Source organism: Sus scrofa, chromosome 3, assembly GCF_000003025.6.
Source record: "Sus scrofa isolate TJ Tabasco breed Duroc chromosome 3, Sscrofa11.1, whole genome shotgun sequence".
Classification (NCBI taxonomy): domain Eukaryota; kingdom Metazoa; phylum Chordata; class Mammalia; order Artiodactyla; family Suidae; genus Sus; species Sus scrofa.
In genome coordinates, this window is record NC_010445.4 from 21,530,995 (window position 1) to 21,557,536 (window position 26,542).

At 44.9% G+C, this 26,542-nt stretch overlaps 1 protein-coding gene across 3 annotated transcripts in view; it reads right to left on the bottom strand.

The window, feature by feature from the left end:
- LCMT1 (leucine carboxyl methyltransferase 1) overlaps nt 17,355-26,542 on the bottom strand; it is a 45,319-nt gene continuing 36,131 nt past the window's right edge. For 2 of the 3 annotated variants that reach the window (XM_021086455.1, XM_021086454.1), the window contains 4 exons: nt 25,786-25,887; nt 24,414-24,505; nt 19,809-19,906; nt 17,355-17,574 (listed from right to left, as the gene is read on the bottom strand). In XM_021086455.1, coding sequence (XP_020942114.1) covers nt 17,552-17,574; nt 19,809-19,906; nt 24,414-24,505; nt 25,786-25,887 — 315 coding nt within the window. In that variant the 3' untranslated portion in view covers nt 17,355-17,551. Of the gene's footprint in view, nt 17,575-19,808; nt 19,907-24,413; nt 25,888-26,542 lie in introns of all 3 variants that reach the window. The other variant, XR_002342375.1, reaches the window with a different exon arrangement.

Here is a 26,542-nt window from a genome sequence, read left to right on the forward strand (position 1 = left end):
CCCCTCAGGGCATCCTGCGCTCCAGTCAGAAACTCCCTTTTTTTTTTTTTTTTTTTTTGTCTTTTTGCCTTTTCTAGGGCTGCTCCCACAGCATATGGAGGTTCCCAGGCTAGGGGTCTAATCAGAGCCATAGCCGCCAGCCTACACCAGAGCCACAGCAACTTGGGATCCTAACCAAGTCTGCAACCTACACCACAGCTCATGGCAACGCCGGGTCCTTAACCCACTGAGCAAGGGCAGAGATCGAACCCGCAACCTCATGGTTCCTAGTCGGATTCGTTAACCACTGCGCCACGACGGGAACTCCAGGAACTCCCTTCTTTCCCTTTTTCATCTCCTCCAACCCCTCGCATCCTGCTCTCCTGGCACTTCCTCAGATCTCAGCTGACACATCTCTCCCCCCGCCACCCCACCCGGTACCTCCCCTAGCACCCACCTGGACTCACACAAGACACTGAAATGACCAAGCCTTTTATCAGAGGCCACTGCCAGCTGGTGCTCTGTGAATGTAGAGACCCCTGCTCTTGCATCGTTAAATCCGAACACAGCTGGACACACAATAAGCATTAAGGAAGAAACCAATCCACCAGTGATGCACCTTCTTCTCCCCAACCTGCTCCCCGACCTGGACTGGTTAGCTACTGAGGGGTGGCAAAGTATTCCCACATGTCATGGCTTAAAACAAGAACCGTGCATTTAACTCATGATTCTGCAAGGCAGTTGGGCAGTTCTTCTGGCTTCCTTTGAACATCTGTGGTCAGCTGGCGAGTTGACTGGGTCCTGGGTCTGGAAAGGGCCTCCTCTGGACAGTGCAGGTCAGTGCTGCATCATCTTCTCATCCAACAGGCCAACCCCGGACTTATCCACCATGTGGTCACCACAGTGGTTTCCCAAGAAGAGGAAGGGAAGATGAACCCCAATGCACAGGCACCTGCCTCTTGTTTCTTATCGTCCCATTGGCCACTCCTGATTCAAGGAGTGGAGAAAGAGACTCCAGAAGTCCTATGGCCGTGCTTTGCAATCTAATCTAATCTCATCACCAGCACCAGGGAAAAGCTACCCTTTGTGCCTCCTTTTCCAATGTGTTTGTGTGGTTTCATTGAACGTTCCTTTCAGTTTGATCTTATCAAGGTCCCATCCCCTGGTTCCCACTCAAGGACTAGCCCCACTTCTCACTTCCTTCATGAGTCCCATCTCCTTGTATCTCTAAATTCTCAGGAGGTCCCATCAGGGGTCAGTGGAAATGAATCTGACTAGCAGCCATGAGGACGCAGGTTTGAGGCCTGGCCTCACTCAGTGGATTAAGGATCCAGCATTGCTTTGAGCTGTGGGGTAGGTCACAGATGCGGCTCATATCCTGCGTTGCTGTGGCTGAGGTATAGGCTGGCAGGTGCAGCTCTGATTCAACCCCCAGCCTGGGAATCTCCATATGCTGTGGGGTGCAGCCCTAAAAAGACCAAAAAAAAAAAAAAAAGGCTTTGGGTCTTTATAAATTCCCCCTCCTCTGCCGTCTGGAAGCCACGATGCACCCAGAGGTTTCAGCCCCCAGCACCCAAACTCCTCCGCAATTGGGAAACAATGGGAGGATGAAACCAGAACAATGGGCCTTACCTGAGTTCCCGGAGCTCTCCCGGGTCATTTTCTTACTCACTTGACCGCTGAGTTTAGCAGGTTCTATTTGCAGACAGGGCAGGCTGATTTCTCCAGCATCGAGCTTAGCAAGATCTTGGATCTTGTTTCCCAACTTGTCTGCCTGTCCCTCCAGGGATTCGACGGGTCTGGCCTTGAAAGGCGCCCTCACTTAACCAGCACCTACCTTCTTGCAAGACTTGTTGCTACTGGAGACATTTTTTTTTTTTTCCTTTTGTGCTGGTCCTTAAGTTGACCAATGTGAAACAAGAGCCCAATGTCGGTTCGGAACCGTGTTCCTAACTTGTTGGGGTGTCCATCCCTGGGGAGAGTTCCTGAGTCCCCCATATCTGAATCCCAATGTTTTTGTAGTTAAAAATTAAATGCATTGGAGTTCCCACTGTGGTTCATTGGTAACAAACCCGACTAGAATCCAAGAGGCTGCGGGTTTGATCCCTGGCCCCACTCAGTGGGTTAAAGATCTGGCGTTGCTGTGGAGCTGCAGTGTAGGTGTAGGTCTCAGATGCGGCTCGGATCCAGTGCCACTGTGGCTGTGGCTGTGGCGTAGGCTGGCAGGTGCAGTTCTGATTCGACTCCTAGCCTGGAAACCTCCACATGCCTCAGGTATGGCCCTAAAAAGCAAAAAAAAAAAAAAAAAAAAAAAAAAAAAAAGAAAGAGAAAAAGAAAGAAAATAAAATAATAATAATAAAAAAATCAAATGTGTTGATAAAGGTAGGGTTGCATCATCTTTCACACCGTGACAATCTTGAGTCATCTGGAGTCACTTGAGTCACATGAGCCCTGTAATTATTGTGGTTTATTGGTTCACTTGCCCCACTGTCTCTCAGTGCCTGCTACATAGGACATGCTTGATAAATGCTTGCGGAATGAATAAAACGATGACAAGTTCAGGCAAGGACCATAAAGACTTTATAAAAAGAAAACACAGGATGTCATGTTACAACCCCGGAGGAAGTTTACACAGAGTGATGGGGAGGTGATGTCTCAACTTTAAGGGCTAAGGCTGAGTCAGGAAAGGGAACAGCAGGTGCAAAGGCCAGCAGAGGCTGTGTTATGATGTGATTCCTTTTCTGTTATGATGAGTCCTACTCATCTGATGTCACAGCATTTAAGCTGTGTTAAGCAGTTCAAAATGGAGTCACAGTGGCCAAAGTGAATGCCCACATTGGTTGTTTTGAAACGTTCACTGCAGGGCTGGGAGCATCTTAGAGGGACAGAAAAGAAATGTGACGGGAAGGGAGTTCCCCTTGTGGCTCAGCGGGTTAAGGACCCGACTGTGTCTCCATGAGGAGGCAGGTTCGATCCCTGGCCTCTTTCAGTGGGGGTTAATGATCTGACGTTGCCTTGAGCTGCCGGGGTAGGTTGCAGATGCAGCTTGGATGCGGTGTTGCTGTGGCTGTGGTGTAGACCAGCAGCTGCAGCTCCAGTGGACCCCTAGCCTGGGAACTTCACATGCCGCAGGGGCCATGGTAAAAATAAAAAATAAAAATAAAAATAAAAGAGGAAAAGAAAAAGGAATGTGATGGACTAGAACAGGAGCCACTGTGACTCCATTTTGAACTGCTTACCTTGCCCTGGGAACTGTTACTTAGAAAGCGCCCACTGAGCCACATGACTTGAAGTCTCTGCTGGAGGACCCAACGCCTGGCTCCTGGGCACCGCTCCGCACGGAGGCTGCCGTGGCCCTGTTGGAGCAGAAGGCAGCGGAAACCTGAAGCTGGCTGGGAGACAGCTGCTCTTGGGCTGAGATGCCTCCTTCCAGGACTTCTTGGGGTGGTTCCACACCCTCTTTTCCCTGCTTTAACCTGTGCTGTGTGCTAATCATGGGCAATAAACCAAGGAATTTGAGTGTTGATCACTGGCTACATTTCATGTATCTCCAATCCCATGTTTGTTTGTTTGTTTGTTTGTTTTTTGCTTTTTAGGGCTGCACCCACAGCATGTGGATTTAGGGGTGAATCAGACTTACAGCTGAGGCCTACGCCACAGTCACAGCCACAGCAAGCGAGATCTGAGCTGTGTCTGTGACCACAGTTCATGGCAATGCTGGATCCCCCACCCACTGAGCAAGGCCAGGGATCAAACCCACATCCTCATGGATAATAAGTTTGCTTCCATTGCACCACAATGGGAACTCCTCCAATCCCATGATTCTTTTTTCGGGGGGGGGGGGCCTCCCCTCGGCATATGAAGTTCCCAGACCAGGGACCAGGATCAGAGGCAACACCGGATCCTTAACACACTGTGCGGGGCTGGGGATTGAAGCTGCACCCCAGCGCTCCCAGGTTCCTGCTGCCCCACAGCGGGAATTCCATCCAATCCCGTGATTCTTACCACCCTGACTGCAGGGCCCTGTGGCAAAGACAGAGTTTGGTAGGTGGAGGGAAAGAAGGAAGGCAGAGCTAGAAGGAGGTCGTGGAGGGAGGAAGGAGGGGCGAGGAGGGGCTGGAACATGCAGGGCCTTGCATCTTGGGCGCCATGGAAAGGATTAGGGTTTTAAGGAAGGGTGTGGAAGGGTCCCCTGGATACTGGAAGCATCTCCCCTGAATGAAGCTCTGCCTCTAGAATGGGCTATTTCATTCTCCTCTGATAACCCGTAGCCCCTACACCTGGCTGGCCCTCAGGAGCATTTTTTTTTTTCCTGTCTTTTCGTCTTTTCTAGGGCCACACCTGCAGCATATGGAGGTTCCCAGGCTAGGGGTCGAATTGGAGCTGTAGCTGCCAAGCCTGCAACAGAGCCATAGCAACACAGGATCCAAGCTGCGTCTGCGACCTTACACCACAGCTCACGGCAACACCGGATCCTTCACCCACTGAGCAAGGCCAGGGACCGAACCCGCAACCTCATGATTCTTAAACGGATTTGTTAACCACTGAGCCACGACAGGAAGTCCGTTGTTGTTTTTTGTTTTATTGCTTTTTCATTTTGTATTTGTTTATACTCGCTTTGTATTGAAGAGAATCTTTTTTACATTTTTAAATGATTTTAATGTTTTCCATTACAGCTGGTTTTACAGTGTTCTGTCAATTCTCTACTGGACAGCAAAGTGACCTAGACACACCTACATGCATACATTCTTTTTCTCACATTATCCTCCATCCCGCTCCATTGTAAGTGACTAGATAGAGTTCCTGGTGCTGTATGATTTTCATTTTTTAAAGTTTTACTGACGTAGAGGTGATTTACAAGGTTGTGGCCATTTCTGCTGTATACTCATAGATGATCACAGAATATTGGATAGAGTTCCCTGTGCTATATCGCAGGTCCCCACTGGCCAATCATTCCCTGCCCCTCAGTGTGCATGTGCCAATCCCAAACCCCCAGTCCATCCCCCTCCACCACCTGTCCTCTTTGGTAGCCCTAAGTTTGTTTTCAAATCTGTGAGCCTGTTTCTGTTCTGCAAATAAGTTCACTTGTATTCCTTTTTTTAGATTCCACGTGTAAGTACAACATGGATGGACCTAGAGATGATCATACTAAGTGAAGATGGTCAGACCGTGAATGACAAACATCTTATGATATCACGTGTGGAGCTGTGACCCCAATTCGACCCCTAGCTTGGGAACGTCCATGTGCCACAGGTGCGGCTGCAAAAAGAAAAAAACAAAATAAATAATGTCCAGCTTGGAGAGGCAATGTTTACATAGTCTGTTCCACAGGCCTTTTCTTTCCCCCAGATATTCTAAAGTCTACTCTGGTATCAACTCTAGTGAGCCAGAGCTCTATAACTGGACAGTGTTGTTTTGGCCTTATTTGTTTTGGAATTTCCCTTTGGTCATTGGTTGGCATCAAGGGACCCTGGAGCAGTAGCCCCAAAGCCAAGTCCCAAGCATTCACAGAGATCCCACTGAGGATGCCCATTTATCCCACTGAGGATGCTCATTTATCCCACTGAAGATGCTCAGGGATCCTACTGAGGATGCCCATATATCCCACTGAGGATGCCCGTATATCCCACTGAGGATGCCCAGATATCCCACTGAAGATGCTCTGAGATCCCAATGAGGATGCTCAGGGATCCTACTGAGGATGCTCAGGGCAAGCTTCCTGCATCTCTGTGTCAGAAGAGCTGTGTCTCTCTTGAGTAGGAGCCTGGCTGTGATTTTTATGGGACCTGAATCATATTTCAATCCTTCTGAGGACTCTGGGGAAGTCAATTTGTAGCCCACTTTCAGTACCTGTGTGAGGCAAAATTTATACATCTGTCGGCTCTTTTGAAAAAACTCATGTTCCATCTCCCCAGAGCATGTATTTTTGCCTTTTTGTGTTGATGGAGTGTTATTAGCCATCTCAATTCTTTTTGTGGAACAGGAGGATACAAAAAAGTAAAGCAGAATAAAATCATATACCCTGCCCACGAGAGGCATTTTAGTCATGACCCATCCATGCCACGCCTTCCTCCCCCCTCAAAAAAAAAAAAAAAAAAAGAGAAAGTAAAAAAGCCTAAGATGAAAATTTAGTTAGACTCTGCTTTGGACCTCATAAAGTTTCTGATATGATGCAAAAATATTCCCTGGGCGGTAGAGCAAACATTATTAAAATGACTCCACACAGCGTGGCGGATGATCTGAAAGCATTCCAGTTTCTTTCTCTCTGGCCCGTCCTGAATTTATAAAAGCCAGAAGGCCAGCTATTCTATTTCCCACCCCCCTCTTGCAAGTAGACCAAGTTCTAGTGTTGCCAAATTTAACAAATAAAAATAGAGGACACCCAGTTAAATCTTAATTTCCCATAGGACACATGTACCACAACAACAACAACAAAAATCAATCTGCTGTTTACCAGAAATTCAAATTTAACTGGGCATCCTGCATGTTATCTGGAAATCCTACCCAGCTCTTATTATGAGACAAACATATTTGGGAACAATTCTATTTTGGATGAAAAGATAGAAGGAGTTCTCCTGCGGCTCAGTGGGTTAAGGATCTAGTGTCACTGCAGCAGCTTGGGTCACTGCTGTGGTGCAGGTTCGGTCCCTGGCCTGGGAAATCCTCATGCCGTGGGTGCTGCGTAAATAAGTAAATAAAATTAAAACATAGAGACATCCAGGAGTTCTCGTGTGAGTCAGTGCGTTAAGGATCTGGCACTGTCACGGCTGTGGCTCAGGTTGCTGCTGCGGTGTGGGTTGGATCCCTGGCCCAAGAACTTCTGCATGCTGTGAGAATAACCAAAAGAAAAAAAGAAAAAGAAAAAAAAAAGAAAAAGAAAAAAGAAAATAAAAAGAAAAAAGAAAAAAAAAAGAGAGAGAGAAACTGCTAAAGAAAAGACCTATCTTTTTTCCTACCATGAATGAAGTTGTGATGCCTGATGTTCTAGCACCTACTTTGATTTTAATTTTTTGTTAAACAAAACTGAAAGCCAACATACCAAGGAAGACAGAGCACAAAGAGAAACCGCAGGTCCTTGAAGATATCCTTCAATCAATACTCTATTGCTGGAGTTCCCATCGTGGCGCAGTGGAAACGAATCTGACTAGGAACCATGAGGTGGCAGGTTCGATCCCCGGCCTGGCTCAGTGGGTTAAGGATCCAGTGTTGCCATGAGCTGTGGTGTAGGTCACACACACAGCTTGGATCCCATGTTGCTGTGGCTCTGGCATAGGCTGGTGGCTACAGCTCCAATTAGACCCCTCGCCTGGGAACCTCCATGTGCCACAGGTGCAGCCCTAAAAATTAGGAAAAAGAAAATTCTATTGTTGAAACAAGGTATTCTAGATAAGCACTGGTGGTGGTGGTGTTTTTGGGGTTGTCTTTGGTTTTGTTTTTCCTTTTTTTATGGAAGTACAGTTGGTTTACAATGCTGTGTTAATTTCAGGTGTACAGCAAAGTGATTCAGTTTTTAATTTTTTTTCAGATTCTTTCCATTATAGGTTATTACAAGATATTGAATATAGTTCTCTGTCCTTAGACAGTAGGTCCCTATTGCCCATATATTTTATAGATAGTAGTGTGTATCTGTTAATTCCAAACTACTAATTTACTCCTCCTCACCTCCTCCTTTGGTTACCTTGAGTTTCCTATGAGTCTATTTGTGTTTTGTAAATATGTTCTCATTTCATTTTTTTAGATCCCACTTATAAATGATATCATATGATATCTGTCTTTCTCTTACTTCACTCGGTATGATAATCTATAGGTCCAGCCATGTTGCTGCAAATGGGATTATTTCATTCTTTTTTACGGCTGAGTAATAGCCCATTTTGCGTATACACACACACACACACACCCCCCACATCTTTTTTATCCATTCCTCTATTGAGAGACATTTAGGTTGCTTCCATGCCTCAGCTACTGTAAACAATGCTGCTATGAATATTGGGGTGCTTGTATCTTTTCAAATGAGAGTTTTCATCTTTTCCGGATATATGCCCAGGAGTGGGATTGCTGGATCATATGGTAACTCAGTGGTAGTGGGTTTTTGTTGTTGTTGTTGTTTATAATGTCATTTTTTTTGACCTACACCATGCAGAAGTTCCTGGGCCACAGATCGAACACAAGCCACAGCAGTGACAACATCAGATCCTCAACCTGCAAGGCCACCAGGGAACTCCTACAATGTCATTTCTGCTACTATATATTCAAAAGCCTAAGGTTTTGAAGAAAAAGATCACTCTTCATCAATGGCACCTAGGGCAGCCCCCAAATGGGAAATAAGCCAGTTTAATAAATGTAAAATGTATCAGAAATAAGGAACTGAGGCACCAGGGCAACCACATCCTCAAGCAATAGTGATGGGGAATTTTTATGTGCTGACTGGGGCAAGGGGAGAAGGGATATATATATATATAAACAAAAGCACAAGTTCTAGAGCCAACTTGCCTGGTTTCAAATCCAGTTCCATCATTTACTGGCTAGACGGCTGAATGAATTACAAAATCCCCATTGGCCCTGATTTCCTCATTAAAAATGAGGATAAAAACAGGATATGACGGAGTTGTCATAAGGGCAGGATAAGTTAATACAAGTAAGGCAATTAGAAACACAAGTATCAGTTGGTGATCATGGGTGGCACAGAGGCAGCTCTCTCGCACATGCTGAGGCCACTCTTCCGTCTCCTCTTTATGGGACTTTTCCTCCCCCAAACCTCTTTGACCGGTTTTGAATGGCTGAGCTGCTCTTGTTAGGTAAATCTATGGCTTTCCCACATGCTACCTGCTATGCTTTATGGCAAGACAACTTTAACTGTCCGTCTTCTCCAGAAGAATGGAAGGTTTTTAAGGGCATTTCTAATATGTCTATCTTGTTCATCTCTTCTTGCATCTAATAGCAACATCATGATGAAAGGGAGAAAGGGACCAGGCCGTCAACATCTGGAATGGGCTTTGAAGGTGGGCAGCTCTGCTGGGATGAATCCTAAGGAAAGCACAGGGCAAGGAGAGAGACTAGCAGCAGGTGAGACCCAGTGTCAGGCAACTGGAGAACAAGACCGTAAATGTAGGCTAAGGTTCCATCCTGGAGCAATATCCTTGCCTGGCTAAGAGTTGGGTAAGTTGCTAAGCAAGGAGCCCTGACAGCCTTTGGCTGTAGGAAGGTGCTCAGGGTTAGGAAGGACAGGCTGGCTGTGGGAGACTGGGAGGCAGGAGGTTGAGAATGACAGTCTGAAAGGCTAAGTGTGGAAGGCTGAAGTGGGCTGGCAGCAGGATAGGGAAGATGGTTACAAGAAATCATCGTGGTTGAAAAAAATCAATAGAATGTGGCCACCCAGTTGAGGAGGACAGGAAAAAGTAGGGAGGGGTTCCCATTGTGGTTAGTGGGGTTAAGAACCTGACATAGTGTCTGTGAGGATGTGGGTTCGGTCCCTGGTCCTGCTCAGTGGGTTAAGGATCTGGCTGCAGCTCTGATTTGACCCCTAGTGTGGGATCTTCCACATGCCACAGAGGCAGCCATTAAAAAAAACAAAAAAACAAAAAACCTAAAGTCCAGGACCTGATGGCTTCATGCTAAACATTCAGAGAAGAGTTAACATCTCTTCTTTTGAAACTTTTCCAGAAAATTGCAGAGGAAAGAACACTCCCAAGCTCATTCTATGAAGCCATTACCCTGACACCAAAACCAGACAAAGATACCACGAAAAAAGAAAATTATAGGCCAATATCACTGATGAACATAGATGCAAAAATCCTCAACAAAATATTAGCGAACCACATACAAATATACATTAAAAAGATCATACACCATGATCAAGTAGGATTTATCCCAGTGATACAAGGATTCTTCAATATCTGCAAAGCTATCAATGTGATACACCACATCAACAAACTGAAAAATAAAAACCGTATGATCATTTCAACAGATCCAGAAAAAACTTTAGACAAAATCCAACCCACATTCCTGATAAAAACTCTCCAGAGTTCCCATCGTGGCTCAGTGGTTGACGAATCTGACTAGGAACCATGAGGTTGCAGGTTCGATCCATGGCCTTGCTCAGTGGGTTGACAATCCCATGTTGCCGTGAGCTGTGGCGTAGGTCGCAGATGCAGCTCGGATCCTGCATTGCTGTGGCTCTGGTGTAGGCTGGCAGCTGCAGCTCCGATTGGACCCCTAGCCTGGGAACCTCCATATGCCACGGGAGCGGCCCTAGAAAAGGCAAAAAGACAAAAAACAAAAACAAAAACAAAAACAAAACTCTCCATTGAGTGGGCATGGAGGGGAACTACCTCATTTATGATGAACCTACAGCTAACATCATTCTCAATGGTGAAAAACTGAAAGCATTTCCACTAAGATCAGGAACAAGACAAGGATGTCCTCTTTCACCAATGTTTTTCAACTTAGTCCTGGAACTCCTAGCCATGGCAATCAGAGAAGAAAAGGAAATAAAAGGAATCTAAATTGGAAAGGAAGAAGTAAAACTATTACTGTTTGCAGATGACATGATATTATACCTAGAAAATCCTAAAGACACTACCAGAAAACTATTAGAGCTCATCAATGAATTTGGTAAATTCGCAGGATACAAAATTAATACACAGAAATCTATTCCATTTCTATATACTAACAATGAAAGAACAGGAAGAGAAACCAGAGAAACAGTCCCACTTACCACTGCATCAAAAAGAATAAAATACCTAGGAATAAATTCTACCTAAAGAGACAACATACCTATCTCTGAAAACTGTAAGACACTGATGAAAAAAATCAAAGAAGACACAAATAGATGGAAAAAGATACCATGCTCTTGGATGGGAAGAATCAATTTAGTCAAAACGACAATACTACCTAAGGCAATCTACAGATTCAATGCAATCTCTATCAAATTACCAAAGACATTCTTTACAGAACTAGAACAAATATTTTAAAATTTGTATGGAAACACGCAAGACTTTGAATAGCCAAGGCAATACTGAAAAGAAAAAGGGGAACTGGAGAAACCAGGCTCCCTGACTTCAGACTCTACTACAAAGCTACAGTCATCAGAACTGTATGGTACTGGCACAAAACAGAAACACAGATCAATGGAATAGGATAGAAAGCCCAGAAATGAACCCAAACACCTATACTCAATTAATCTATGACAAAGGAAGCAAGAACATACAGTGAAGGAAAGATAGTGTCTTTAATAAATGGTGCTAGGGAAACTGGACAACTGCATGTAAGAGAGTGAAATTAGAACATTGTCTAACACCATACACAAAAAAGAACTCAAAATGGATTAAAGACATAAATGTAAGGCCAGACACTATAAAACTCCTAGAGGAAAATACAGGCAGGATGCTCTTTGACATAAATCACAGCAACATCTTGTTTGATCCACCTCTGAGAATAAAGATGATAAAGATACAAATAAACCAATGGGACCCAATTAAACTCCATACCTTCTGCACAGTAAAGGAAACCATTAAAAAAATGAAAAGACAACTCACAGAATGGGAGATAATTTGTGCAAATGACTCAACCAACAAAGGTTTAATCTCCAAAATATAAAATCATACAACCCAACAATGACAACAACAAAAAACCCAAACAACCCAATTGAAAAATGGACAGAAGACTTAAATAGACATTTCTCCAAAGATGACATACAGATGGCCAGCAGGCACATGAAAAAATGCTCAACATCACTAATTATTAGCGAAATGCAAATCAAAACTATTATGAGGTTACCCCCTCACACGAGTCAGAATGGCCATCATTAACAAGTCAACAAATAACAAATGCTGGAGAGGGTGTGGAGAAAAGGGAGCCCTCCTACACTGTTGGTGGGCATGTAAATTGGTACAATCACTATGGAAAACAGTAACTACATATAGAAAACTAAATACAGAACTACCATATGACCCAGCAATCCCATTCCTGGACATATATCTACACAAAAATTTCATTGAAAAAGATATATGCACCCGTATGTTCATCACAGCACTATTCACAATAGCCAAGACATGGAAACAACCTAAATGCCCACTGATGGATGAATGGATTAGGAAGATGTGGTATATACACACAGTAGAATACTACTCAGCCATAAAAAAGAACAAAACAATGCCATTTGCAACACCATGGATGGAACTAGACTCTCGTACTGAGTGAAGTAACTCAGAAAGAGACAGACAGACACCATAGGATATCACTTATATGTGGAGTCTAAAATACGGCACAAATGATCTACCTACAAAACAGAAAAATCATGGACATGGAGAACAGACTCACGTTTGCCAGGGGCCGGGGGTGAGGGACTGGGATGGACTGGGAATCTGGGGTTAGGAATCGAAAGCTCTTGCATTTGGAGGGGATGGACAATGAGATCCTGCTGTACAGCACAGGAAACTATATATCATAGCGCTTGTGATAGAACATGATGGAGGATAATATGAGAAAAAGAATGCATATATATATATATGACTGGGTCACTTGGCTGTAGAGCAAAAATTGACAGACCATTGTAAATCAATCATAATAAAAATGTTTTCAAAATGAAAAAAAAATTGAGTAAAAAAGGCAGAGCTCTGAGGGTTCTGAGTGGAATAGTGGTTCACCGGCAAAGAAGGCAGAGCTTACTTAGAGCTACTTAGGAGAGGGAAGAGATGAATTTGGTAATAGAAATGTTGACTCTGAGGAGCTCCCGTCGTGGTGCAGTGGTTAACGAATCTGACTAGGAACCATGAGGTTGCGGGTTCGGTCCCTGCCCTTGCTCAGTGGGTTAACGATCCGGCGTTGCCATGAGCTGTGGTGTGGGTTGCAGATGTGGCTTGGATCCCGCGTTGCTGTGGCTCTGGCGTAGGCTGGTGGCTACGGCTCCGATTAGATCCCCCTAGCCTGGGAATTTCCATATGCCGCGGGAGCGGCCCAAGAAATAGCAAAAAGACAAAAAAAAAAAAAAAAAGAAATGTTGACTCTGAGGAGCTAGTGAATCACCAAAGAGGAGAGAGAAGACAGGCACCTGGAAAAGCAGAATGGAAGACACAGACTTTGTTGTTGTTGCTGTCTTTTTAGGGCTGCACCTGCGGCATATGGACATTCCCAGGCTAGGGGTTGAATTGGAGCTACAGCTGCCAGCTTATACCACAGCCACAGCAATGCGAGATCTGAGCCACATCTGTGACTTTGTTAACTGCTGAGCCATTATGGGAACTCCACCAACCTAAAGCTCATGGCAACACTGTATCCTTAATCCACTGAGTGAGGCCAGGGATCGAACCTGTGTACTCATGGGTTTGTTACTGCTGAGCCACAGCTGGAACTCCAGGAGACACAGCCTTTGAGATAAGCTTTGGGGGTCAAAAGCCTATGGTGAGAACAATCAGAAGATCAATAAGGAGATAGAAACTGCACCTGCCAGACATATACAGAACATTCCACTCAACAGCCAAGTACACATTTTTCTCAAGTGCACATGACACAGTCTCTAGGAGAGGTTTTATGTTAGGCTCCCACAGTAGTCTTAATAAATTCAAAGAGATTGAAATAATACAAATTATCTTTTCCTATCACACCAGAAGGAGACTAGAAACCAAAAGAAGATGGAAAATTGGTAAATTTATAAATATGTGGAAAATAAACAACAAACTCTTAACAAGTGGGGCACAGAAGAAATCAAAAGGGAAATTAGAAAATACCTTGAGACAAATGAAAATAAAAAAAATAACATACCGGAACTTACAGGATGCTGCAAAATAAGTGCTAAGAGGGAAATCTGTAACTGTAAAAGTGTACATTAAAAATAAAAAATCTCAAATCAACAACCTAAATTTCTTTTTTTTTTTTTTTGTCTTTTTAGGGCTGCACCTGCAGCATATGGAAATTCCCAGGCTGGGATCTAATCGGGAGCTGTAGCCTCCAGCCTACGCCAGAAACGAGCAACATGGGATCTGAGTCAAGTCTGCGACCTGTACCACAGCTCATGGCAATGCCTTAACCCACTGAGCAAGGCCAGGGATTGAACCCACGTCCTCAGGGATGCTAGTCGGATTTGTTAACTGCTGAGCCATTATGGGAACTCCACCAACCTAAATTTAGCATCTTGAGCTAGAAAAAGAACAAACACCAAAGCTAGTGGAAGTAAGGAAATAAGGATTAGAACAGAGATGAATGAAACAGAAGGAAAAAATAAACAAAACCAAAAGCCCATTCTTCAAAAAGATCAACCAAATTGACAAACTTTTAGCTGCACTGACAAAAAAAGAGAGAGGACTCAAATTAGTAACATCAGAAATCAAAGTGGGGACATGACTGCTGATTTAACAGAAATCAAAAGGATTAAAAGGGAGTGCTATGAACAATTACACACCAACAAACTGGATAACCTAGATGAAATGAACAAATTCCTAGAAACACAGAAACTGCTAAGACTGAATTATGAAGAAGCAAAAACTATGAATAGACTCGTAACTGGTAAGGCGGTTCAATCAGTAATTAAAAACCTCTCAACTAAGAAAAATCTGGACCAGGTGGCTTCAAGGGTGAATCCTACCAAACATTTAAAGGAGAATTAACACTAATCCTCAAATTCTTCCAGAAAATTGAAGAGGAGGGGGCATTTCCTAACTCATTCTATGAGGCCAGCATCACCCTGTTACTGAAGTAGACAAAAAACACCACCAAAAACTACAGACCAATATCCCTCATCAACACTGATGCACAAGTCCTCAACAAAATACCAGCAAACCAAATTCAACAGCGTATTAAAGGAATTATAGGAGTTCCTGTCGTGGCACAGTGGTTAACGAATCTGACTAGGAACCATGAGGTTGAAGGTTCAATCCCTAGCCTTGCTCAGTGGGTTAAGGACCCAGCATTGCCCTGAGTTGTGGAGTAGGTTGCAGATGCAGTTTGGATCCTGCGTGGCTGTGGCGCTGGCCTATTTGGATCTTGCGTGGCTGTGGCGCTGGCATAGGCCAGTGGCTACAGCTCTGATTAGACCTGTAGCCTGGGAACCTCCATATGCCATGGGAAACGGCCCTAGAAAAGGCAAAAAGACAAAAATAAATAAATAAAAGGATTATACACCATGGAGTTCCTGTCGTGGCTCAGTGGTTAACGAACCTGACTAGTATCCATGGGAATGCGGGTTTGATTCCTGGCCTGGGAATTTCCGCATGCTTGGGTGCAGTGAAAAAAAATCAATAAAGAAGCCTTTAATAAGTAAATGGTAATACATCCCAAATTCCTGGTTTGTAAGGCTTTATACTGTCAAGCTGTCATTACCACTCAACATCTACAGATTCAAAGCAACACCTATCAAAAATCCCAAGCATTTTTTGCAGAAATAGAAAAATCCATCTTAAAATTCATACGGAATCTCAAGGAACCCCAAATAGCCCAAAACCATCTTGACAAAAACAGTTGGATGACTCATGTTTCCTGATTTAGAAACTTCCTACACTGCTCCAAGAATCAAAACAGTGTGGTACTGGCACAAAGAAAAACAAATAGACCAGTGGAATAGAATAGAAAGCCCAGAAATAAACTCTCCCCTGCATTAATGATCAAATTATTTTTGACAAGGATGCCCAAACTACTTAATGGGGAAAGAACAGTCTCAGCAAATTGTGCTAGGAAAACCAGATACACACATGCAAAAGAATGAAATTGGACCTTTACCCAATAGCATATATAAAAATTAACTCAAAATGGATCAAAGGCCTCAATGTAAGATCTAAAATTATAAATATACAGATGACCAACAAATATTGGAAAAGATGCCCAACATCACCAATCGTTAGGGAAATGCAAAACAAAATTACAATGAGATACCACTTCACAGCCAATTAGGATACCTATTAGAAAAAAAAAGCAACAAGTGTGATGAGGAAGTAAAGAAATTAGAATCCTTGAACATTATTGAGGGGAATGTGAAATGGTGCCGTCACTATGGAAAACAATATGATGGTTCCTCAAAAACTTAAAAAATAGAATCACCATATCATCTAGCAGTTCAGTTTCGGGGTATATACTGAAAAGACCTAAAAGCAGGAAGTCAAACAAATGTTTCTAGACCAATGTTCACAGCAGCATTATTCACAGTAGCCAGTGGTTGGAAACACCCAGATGTCCACTGATGGATGAGTGAATAACAAAAATGTGGTATACACATACAGTGAAATATTATTTAGCCTCAAAAAAGGAATGAAAATCTGGGGCTACATGGATGTTTGAAGACATTATATAAAGTCTAAGCTAGAGACAAAGAATATCGTATGATTCCATCTCTAGGAGGCACCTAGAATAAGCAAATGCATCGAGTCAGAGAGTAATGTGATGGTTACTGGGGGCTGATCATGGAAATATGGAGTTAGTGTTTGATGGGTAAAGAATTGAATTTGGGAATATGAAAAAGTTTGGAGATGGATAGTGGTGATGGTTGCACAACAATGCGAATATACTGAATGCTACTGAACTATACACTTTAAAAATGGTTACAGGAATTCTTGTTGTGGCTCAATGGTTTAAGAACCGGACTGTTATCCGTGAGGATGCAGGTTCAATCCCTGGCCTCACTCAGTGGGTTAAAGGATCTGGTGGGGTTTTTTTTGTTTGTTCTTGTCTTTTTGTCATTTTTCTTGGGTGGCTCCCGCGGCATATGGAGGTTCCCAGGCTAGGGGTCGAATTGGAGCTGTAGTTACCAGCCTACACCACAGCAACGCCAGATCTGGCCCCCATCTGCAACCCACAGCACAGCTCATACAAAGTATGTTCAGATCCTTAACCCACTGAGTGAGGCCAGGGATCAAACCTGTGTCCTCATAGATACTAGTCAGATTCATTTCTGCTGAGCCATGCCAGGAACTCCTCCGGCCTTCTAAGGAAGGACACTTGTGATTCCATCCAGCCCATATGGATGCTCATGAATAATCTCCCATCTCAAGACCTTAGGCATGTGTGCGAAGCCCCTTCTGCCATGTAGGTGAATACATTCACAGTTCGGAGGATCAGGAATGGACATTTTAGAGGGCCACCACCCAGCCTGCCACAATGACCAAGGTGAAGGACCTGGACTTAAGCAGGCTAGTCTGGCCAGGGCAGAAATGGGAGTAGAGTAGAGTGCCAACATCTGGTCAAGGTATCAATGGCAAGGCCAGGTGCTGCAAACAAGAGCTCACGGGAATAAATCCCAAAACTGATGCAGGGGCAGGAACTGAGTCTGCCTGACAAGGGGTGAGCCAGGGTCAAGGTCGGGTTCAGAACCTTAGGTTTCAGCAGACACAGAGGTGGACTGCAATCCATCCAGAGGAGCAAAGGATAAATGGCAGAGGACCAACACACGGGGCGACTGGCAACTGAAATTTATTTCAACAACAGGCCAACAGGAACAGGAACTGGAACAGACACCCCAGGAACTGAGGTCTCTCGGCCAAGGGCAGGGGTACTGGAAGCAGAGGCTTAACCACCGCCTGGGAAACTCAGAGACTCAGCTCCAGAGAGGGTGGTGGCTTTGGCTCTGGATCCGCACGCATCTTGAACAGATCAATAAGTAATTTCTTTCAAACCTGAGGGGAGGAAACACACAAATGCCGTGAAGAGATTCTCATGGGTCGGGACAGAGAAAAGAGAGGTGGGAGAATGTGACCCCCGGACCCCAGTGACCAGCCTCGGAGGCACTGGCCACTGCCACCAGCACCCCTCCTCCCGCCCCCATGACTGCAGCTTGACCTCCGAAGATGAGATTTCACAAGGAAGCAAGAGGCTGAACGAGACTATGTTTATGGAAGGTTTTAAATAGATTAAGAACGATTATAATGGTTTATGCGCTCTCTGCAATAAACCCAAAAGTCTATCCCTTAAATGCTGAACCTTGACTGAATCAGACAGTTCCCCCCCCCTCACCTCCCGTCCCCCAACACATAAGTACCGGTATCACCAAGTGGCCAGGCAGAAAGTTGGGGGGTGGGGGGGAAGGCCCCTTAACATAAAGTGCTCAATACACTGTTGCTTTACAAAAACCGCAATGAACTCTGTGGAGTTCCTGTCGTGGCTCAGCAGTAAGGAACCCGACTAGTATCCATGAGGATGTGGGCTCAATCCCTGACCTTGCTCAGGGGGTTAAGGATCCGGTGTTTCGGTGAGCTGTGGTCTAGGCTGCAGATTCGGCTTGGATCTAGTATTGCTGTGGCTGTGGTGCAGGCCAGCAGCTGCAGCTCCAATTCAACCTGTAGCCTGGGAACTTTCATATGCTGTGGTAAGGCTCTAAAAAGACCAAAAAAAAAAAAAAAAAAAGGAATTAATCTGCTATTATTACAAACTGCCAAATATTTTTTTTTTTTTTTTTTTTTTTTTTTGCTATTTCTTGGGCCGCTCCCGCGGCATATGGAGGTTCCCATGCTAGGGGTTGAATCGGAGCTGTAGCCACCGGCCTACGCCAGACCCACAGCAACGAGGGATCCGAGCCGCATCTGCGACCTACACCACAGCTCACGGCAACGCCGGATCGTTAACCCACTGAGCAAGGGCAGGGACCGAACCTGCAACCTCATGGTTCCTAGTCGGATTCGTTAACCACTGCGCCACAACGGGAACTCCCCAAATATTTTTTAAAGTGTGGGAAAGCTAAGTAAAATCAGACACAGCCTCATAACTGACTAATGATAAAGCCATTAAAATTATGCTCAGGCAGAGTTTTTCCCAGGAAGGGGAAATCTTCTAAGTTTAAGTGAAAAGCAGGAATCAAGGTTACATAAATAAATTCAACTCTGCTAAAAACAAGACAATAGCTAGAAAAAAGATGGAAGGGAAAAAGTTGCCAGAAATGTTCTCTCTGAATGGTGGGCACGCGGGTGACTTTTTTTTTTTTTCCTTTGCCGTATTTTTAGAAAGTTACTAAAAGTTACATTGCTTTTAAAAATGGGAGAGGATGACAGTATGAAAACACACTGAAAAGATGATTTTTAAAATAAAAAATAATTTAAAAGGATCCTGTGGGCAAAACTGCCCACCTGGGTAAATTTATAAACTAGCAGAAAGATAAGCCCAAGAGAGATGATTAACGATCTGGAATTTTCACACAGCAGACAATTCTTGACTCTGACAAGGTCTTTGTGTTGTATTGACTACCTGCCTAAGGTCATATGTCAGACACATCTGTAGGAAGCTTGGGGGCACCTAGGACATTAGAGACCAGGACTGGGATCTAAATTGATCCCTCCCCCCCGCCCCGGGCTAGGACGCTGCCCACGGGGAAGTGAGCTCAATATGGGCAGCTGTAAAGGATGAACCAGGTCAGGACACACTGAGTCAAGGCTTCATGCTGTGTTTCTGGGGCTCTCCTCTACCAGGCCGGGGAAATTTACCTTAAATATAAGAGAAGGTAAGACAGAGAAACTCAACCCGCAGCTGCAGGGGGGTGTTAGAGAGACATAAAGATCTGTGTGTTTAACGTCTAGCAAACCTGGTTACAAGTTGATTACAAAGACAAACATTGGTTCCTTTTATAAAGATTATTACAAGCCTCAAGGTCTTTTACCGTCCAGCTGAGTAAATTCCACAGTCAAGCTCCTAAGGGCTGTGGGTTGGTCTGCTTTGAGACATGTGGTGTATTTAAACAGTTCTTCAGGGTTTTGTGCTATGAAAACACAGAGGCTATGTCAGCTAATTCTCTGGCTATGCTCTTGGATCCATGCACACAACCCTCTAGTTTTCCCGGTCGAAAGGTCCAGTCGTGTCTTACGTTCCTTGGAGATCAAAGTTCCCATTTCTGGGCCAAATCAACAAACGTAAAGTCACCTACCCAGATTACTGCCTCCTTTGGTTGCCCAGCAAAGGCAGTAATGCTGCATGAGTTGCTCAAGAAGCTCCATTTCATCCAGGAATTCAAGGGACTCTATTCTGCAGAGAGAATGAAATAGACAACACAAATACAGGTGATTCAAAATGAAGGTGAGGCGTTCCCGTTGTGGCTCAGCAGAAATGAATCCGACTCGTGACTATGAGGTTGCGGGTTCGATCCCTGGCCTTGCTCAGTGGTTAAGGATCTGGCATCGAGTGAGCTGTGGTGGAGGCCAGCAGCTGTAACTCCGATTTGACCCCTAACCTGGCAACCTCCATATGCCGCAGGTGTGGCCCTAAAAAGCAAAAAAAAAAAAAAAAAAAAAAGAATTAAGGTGATAGTTGTTTCTGCTGTGGCACAATGGGTTAATGATCCTGCTTGTCTCTGTGGAGGTGCCAGTTCAATCCCCAGCCAGATGCAGTGGGTTAAGGATCAGGCGTTGCTGTAGCTGTGGTATAGGTCACAGCTCCGGCTCTGATTTGATTCCTTAGCCTGGGAACTTCCATATGCCATGGGTACAGCTGAAAAATAAACTTTCAGAAGAATGAAGGTGATGACCTATATGTCCAGGCCTGGAAAGAAGTTCAGGATATACTACCTGAAAAGAAGTACACTATAAAAGAGCATGCATGGTGTGAGCCCATTTTATTTTTATTGAAAAGAATACACCAAGTCAAAAACGACAAAGGACAAACTAGAAAAAAAATGTAGATTTCCTTGCTATATAAGAGCTGTTACACTTCAGTAAAAACAACTTTTAAAACTTATTTAGGAGTTCCCGACAGTGGCGCAGCGGAAACGCATCTGACTAGGAACCATGAGGTTGTGGGTTCAATTCCTGGCCTCCCTCAGTGGGTTAAGGATCCAGTACTACCATGAGCTGTGATGTAGGTCACAGATGCAGCTCAGATTTGACGTTGCTGTGGCTGTGGCACAGGCTGGCAGCTGTAGCTCCAACTAGATCCCTACTCTGGGAACCTCCACATGCTGTGGGTGCAGCCCTAAAGAGACAAAGAAATCATTTTAAATGTAAACTTTTAAATACATACACACAGAGAAACAGGCATGAATGTATGCAAATAGCACGGTTTTGTTTTTTTTTCCCCCGTCTTTTTAAGGCCACACCTGTGCACCTGTGGCTTATGGAAGTTCCCAGGCTAGGGGTCAAACCGGAGCTGTAGCCACTGGCCTATGCCACAGCTGCATCTGTGACCTACATAGCTGCTCATGGCAACGCTGGATCCTTAACCCACTGAGCGAGGCCAGCGATTGAATCCACATCCGCCTGGATACTAGTCAGATTCGTTTCCACTGTACCACAATGGGAACTCCCTGAAAATAGCTCTTTAAAATGTTTTCTTTCAAGACAGGCACACAGTGGGGCACTGAGGACCATGCAGGCATTTCCAAAAAGGGTAAAGAAGAAAAATTAAAGAGGATCCACAGCCCACTACGCCAAGAGCCACTGTCAACATTCTGACAGTGCCGTGTGTTTGGGCTGTGTGTGTGCGTGCGTGCTTGCATGCACAGGCGAACAGATGTACACGCTCATGAATGTTTCTGTACTTGTGTTTCTCTCCCGTGTTGGTGCGTAGGCCGCAGGGTCACATGCCAAGTGAGGACTCTCCGAGAAGCACTCTGGCGGCTTCCCAGCTAATCTTGGCGGAGGACTTCAAGGCAGGTTCTTTTTTCTTTTCTGTCATTTCTTGGGCCGCTCCCGCGGCATATGGAGGGTTCCAGGCTAGGGGTCAAATCGGAGCTGTAGCCACCAGCCTACACCAGAGCCACAGCAACGCGCGATCCGAGGTGCGTCTGCCACCTACACCACAGCTCACGGCAATGCCGGATCCTTCACCCACGGAGCAAGGCCAGGGACCAAACCCACAACCTCATGGTTCCTAGTCGGATTCGTTAACCACTGCGCCACGATTGGAACTCCAAGGCAGGTTTCTTAATGCAAGGAAGAAACCAGCCCCGAGATGAGGGCGCCAGGATGGCTAGGACCAAGTTCAGCTATCAGGAGACACTAGCCCGTGAAAGTTGTTCTCTAGAAGGTGAACTCCACCAAGCAGGTGCAGCTTCTGGCCTATTCTGCTCAGGGCGACATCCCTTGCGCTTAGAAAAGTACATAGCGCATAGGAGGTGCTCAGTGTCTGTTACACCAACAGGCCTGCCTTTTGACTTCCTTTTATACAGAGGATTCGGCAAAAGCCCTGGGCAGGTGCAGACACAAACTATGAGGCATCCTCAGAACTGGGCGGACCGGTCGGCCTGGGGTGGACAGACCAAAGCCCATCCTGCCTCATCACCTGCCTCTGTCAAAACACGACACGGGCTGTAAAAGGCTGTGGCAACACAGGACAAACGACTGCCTAGAAAAAACCTGCTCCCCTCAAGGTGGATGCGAATTCAACTCCTCCCTGTGTCTCTTGAGAGTAGCTAGAGCTTTTGCATTACAGATGCCATATCAGGGCTATTCGAAACAGTCACCATGTGGCAAATGAAATCCAGCCTGTGGGAAAGGAGAATTCTAGAAGAATACACGAAGCATTAACTTGATCACATGGACACATCCCTTTCACGACCTCAAGGCTCTGATGAATGTTCTTGGAAAATAATAGCGACATTTCTAAATGTTAATGGGAAGTTCAATGGAGAAGCAAGAGCAAAAATTCTATTATCTCGCAAGAGACCCAAAACTGCCCCCAGAGGCAAGGGGCAGCACAAATCACAAAGTACAAAAGAAATTATAAAAAGAGATCTAAGCTGGCGCTAACACTGTCCAGAGATGTATAAAGTAAGGTTCCCTCCAGGGCTATTTCTAACAGGGAAGTTAAAAGAAAACCAAAGACAAGACAGCACAACTAAATGCCCAGCTAGAGACATTACTCTTTGATTACTTTAAAATTATTATTATCAAGGAAACTACCTCAGTGTCTACCAATGGAGGAATGAATAAAGAAAATGTGGCATATATATGTATACATACAATGGAATATTTAGCCATTAAAAAAAAGAAGGAAAAATTTTGCCCCTTGTGACAACATGGACGGACGTTGAGGGCACTATGCTAAGTGAAGTAAGTCAAAGACAAATAACTATGTGATCTCTCTTATGTGTAGAATTAAAAAAAAAAAACTACAGCTTGGCAGTTACCAGGGTGGGGGGCAGGCAAAATATGTGAATGGGGTTAAAAGGTACAAACTTCTGGTTATAAAATAAGTTAAATCATGAAGATGTAACGTATAGCGTGGTTACTATAGTTAATAACCCTAAGTGCCTATCTGAGAGTTAAGAGTAAATCTTAAAAGTTCTCATTACAAGCAAAAAAATTCTGGGAGTTCCTGTTGTGGCTCAACGGAAATGAATCCGACCACGAGGATGTGTGTTTGATCCCCGGTCTCACTCAATGGGTTAAGGATCTGGCATTGCCGTGAGCTGTAGTGTAGGTCACAGATGCAGCTTGGATCTGTCGGTGCTGTGGCTGTGGTGTAGGCCGACAGCTATAGCTCCAATTAGACCCCGACTCTGGGAACTTCCGCATGCCTCGGGAAAAGCCAAAAAAAAAAAAAAAAAAAAAATTCTGTACACATGATGATGGATGTAACTGGACTTACTATTATCATTTTACAATATGTACAAATACCGAATCACTATGTTGTACACGTGAAACTAATCTTGTATGTCAATTGTGCCTCAATTTTAAAATTTATTGCCTTTAATATATATATATCCACACATCGATACAAACACCGGGCACCACTAAACAGGGTGTGGTAACCCTGAACATCTTGACAAGCAGAGATAAATACAATCGATTGTTCAGTTTTTTAAAAAGATGGTGAGGGAGTTCCCTGGCGGCTCAGCAGTTAAGGACCCAGTGCTGTCACTGCTGTGACTCGGGTCACTGCTGTGGTGCGGATTCAATTCCTGGCCCAGGAACTTCCGAGTGCCATGGGTGTGGCCACAAAAAGGATGGTGGTTTACAGACCAATACATGTCACATCAACCTACTGATTCAAAAAACACACATCTAGATGTCAAGAAATATTTATCTCCACATTCCCAAAGAAAAAGGATACACACCAATTTATTCACAGCAACTGTCTTTGGAGGGTGCAGCTACAGGGTGCACAACTGCTTTATCTTCACATACTTTATGCTGCTTGAAAATTGCTTCAGAACAATGAGCATGTATTTGTTTATAATGAGGGGAAAGTCCACTTAAAAATCCTTAGGCAGACGTTTTCCCTCTTAGGAGCTCTTGAGCAACATCGTTTTCCTCCTCTTCCAAAACACAGGGATTAGGCAAGATTTCCACAGCCGAGGTGGAATTGCTTATTTCCACTAAGATAATCCAGGCATAAACCTTATCTTGGTTAGTAGCTAATGAGTTACTCTTGAGGTGTTATCAATGTTTAATCAACACTAGCAGTAGGTTAACTTGCTGCAAAATAAGTCTAGTTCAGGGTTTAAAAAAAAAAACAAATCATTAAAGGATGCAGACAATTACGCCTTTCATTCACAATTACCTGGCAAGGAGCGAACTCTTTGCCAATCTCATACCTGCTCACTTCCGCGCGAGGTAACTTGCTGTACAATTCCATCATGTCCACGGCTGAAGCCGATTCCCACCCACTGGACAGGAGCCGTTCTTTCTAAAACATGTAGTGGGGAGAAACGGAGATGACAACATGCTGTCGTGGGACACAGGACACTCTGCACAGGCACCAGAGCTCCCCTCGGAGGACTCCTCTTTCTAAAGCCCATTCTGGCCCCCACCATCTTTCTCCTTCTTATTGTTCCATTTTCTATAGAGAAGCTGTGCTGTTATAATGCGGGACTGGGGGGAAAGGTACTGAAGTCTATTTAAAGAGGAACAAAGGAAGAAACCGTCCCATGAGCAACAGTGTTTTTTAAGTGCCCTAGGGATAACATGACATAAGCAGTGTGAAAATGCGGGCAGGAGTGGGACGTGTCCCTTCAGCAACAAATTATAAAAGGTGGAGGGGGCAGAAGGCGGAGGGAACAATGATAGATTCCAAGAGACTGGAGGGACCCATCGGTCAAGTACAAATTGGGAACCATGTTTGGATCCTGATTCAAAAACACTAATGACAAATGCATTTTAGATGGTTGAGGAAAACTGGAGGTGAGCTGGGTCAGATGCTCCTACAAAGGCGTTGTGTCAATCTGTAAGGTGTGACAATAGTATTATCGTTATCCTGAGGGGGAAGGTCCTCACTGGCAGGAGGTTCAGACTGAAGTATTTACGGGGGAAATGACCTACTGGCTGGGATTTGCCTTAAGATATTCCAAGAACAATACCAACAAAAACTGCAGGAGGGAGGGTAAACAAAATGACATGAGGAGTTCCCACTGCGGCTCAGTGGGTTAAGAACCTGATGAGTATCCATGAGGATGCGGTTCCATCCCTGACCCTGCTAGTAGGTTAAGGATCTGGCCATGCCACCAGCTGTAGCATGGTGGCAGCTGAAGCTCACAACTGGCACTGCTATGGCTGTGGCCTAGGTCAGCAGCTGCAGCTCCAACCTGACCCCTAGCCTGGGAACTTCCATATGCCACAGATGGAGCCCAAAAAAGAAGAAAAAAAAAAAAAAGACAATGATAAAATGTTATTAAGTTCTGAAGCTGGCTGATGGGACATGGGTGTTCATTTTACTGTTCCCTCTACTTTTGTTTGAAAAATGGCATGATGAAAAGTTGAAACAACGGGGCTAGGAAATGTACGTTTCCATTTTCCACCCCAAGATGGCAGCAGAGGGCTTGGGTGTCCAGCACGATGCACAGGGGCTAACAAGCGCCCTGCTGCCTGCGGGCCGGCACCCGTGAGGGATTCACCCATTCTCTTCTCTGGGAAGGGAGGCTGCCCTTCCTCGGTGGGCACAAGAGGACGTCCCGGTCTCGGCCCGCTGACCTGCGACTCTAACGACTTGCAGGTCTCGACTCCCGCCAGGTCACACTGTCGCCGCCGCAGGTTCTCAATCATGATCTGCCCAAACCGGTCATCCATGTTCACCTGGGAAGGGAGAGACGGGGCTGGGCACCGCCACAGGGGGCGCTGTTTCTTAAATACGCGAAATAAAGCAACAGCAGTCGGTTTCTAGCCAGTCAGAGCTGATAATACCCAGTGCAGGTCATGGAATCCTGAGCGTGGTGCCGAGGGACCATAAACGGGGAGAGCCCCTCGAAGGGCAACTGGGCAGGGACCATCCCCTGCAGACACTCAGCCTGGGGCCCGCCACTGCCAGCAACCTCTCCTATGCATAGACTCACACCATATGCAAAGATGCCAGAACATTTACCGCAGCATTAAGTCCAATAGGAAGAATAAAGAACTTAAGGGCCCCATCATTTGGGGTTAAATAAATTCTAGCATGTTCATATAATGAAATACTTTATAGCTGTGAAAACATGAAAGGAAGATAGAAAGACAGATGTGAAATGACTGCTAAGATAAACTCTTGAAAAGTGAGGTCGAAAAGAACATGTACGTGGAGTTCCCCCTGTGGCTCAGCGATAATGAACTGGACTAGTAACCATGAGGACATGGGTTCGATCCTTAGCCTCGCTCAGTGGGTTAAGGATCCAGGATTGCCGTGAGCTGCTGTGAGCTGTGGTGTAGTTCGCAGATGCGGCTCAGATCCAGCGTTGCTGTGGTGTAGGCCAGCAGC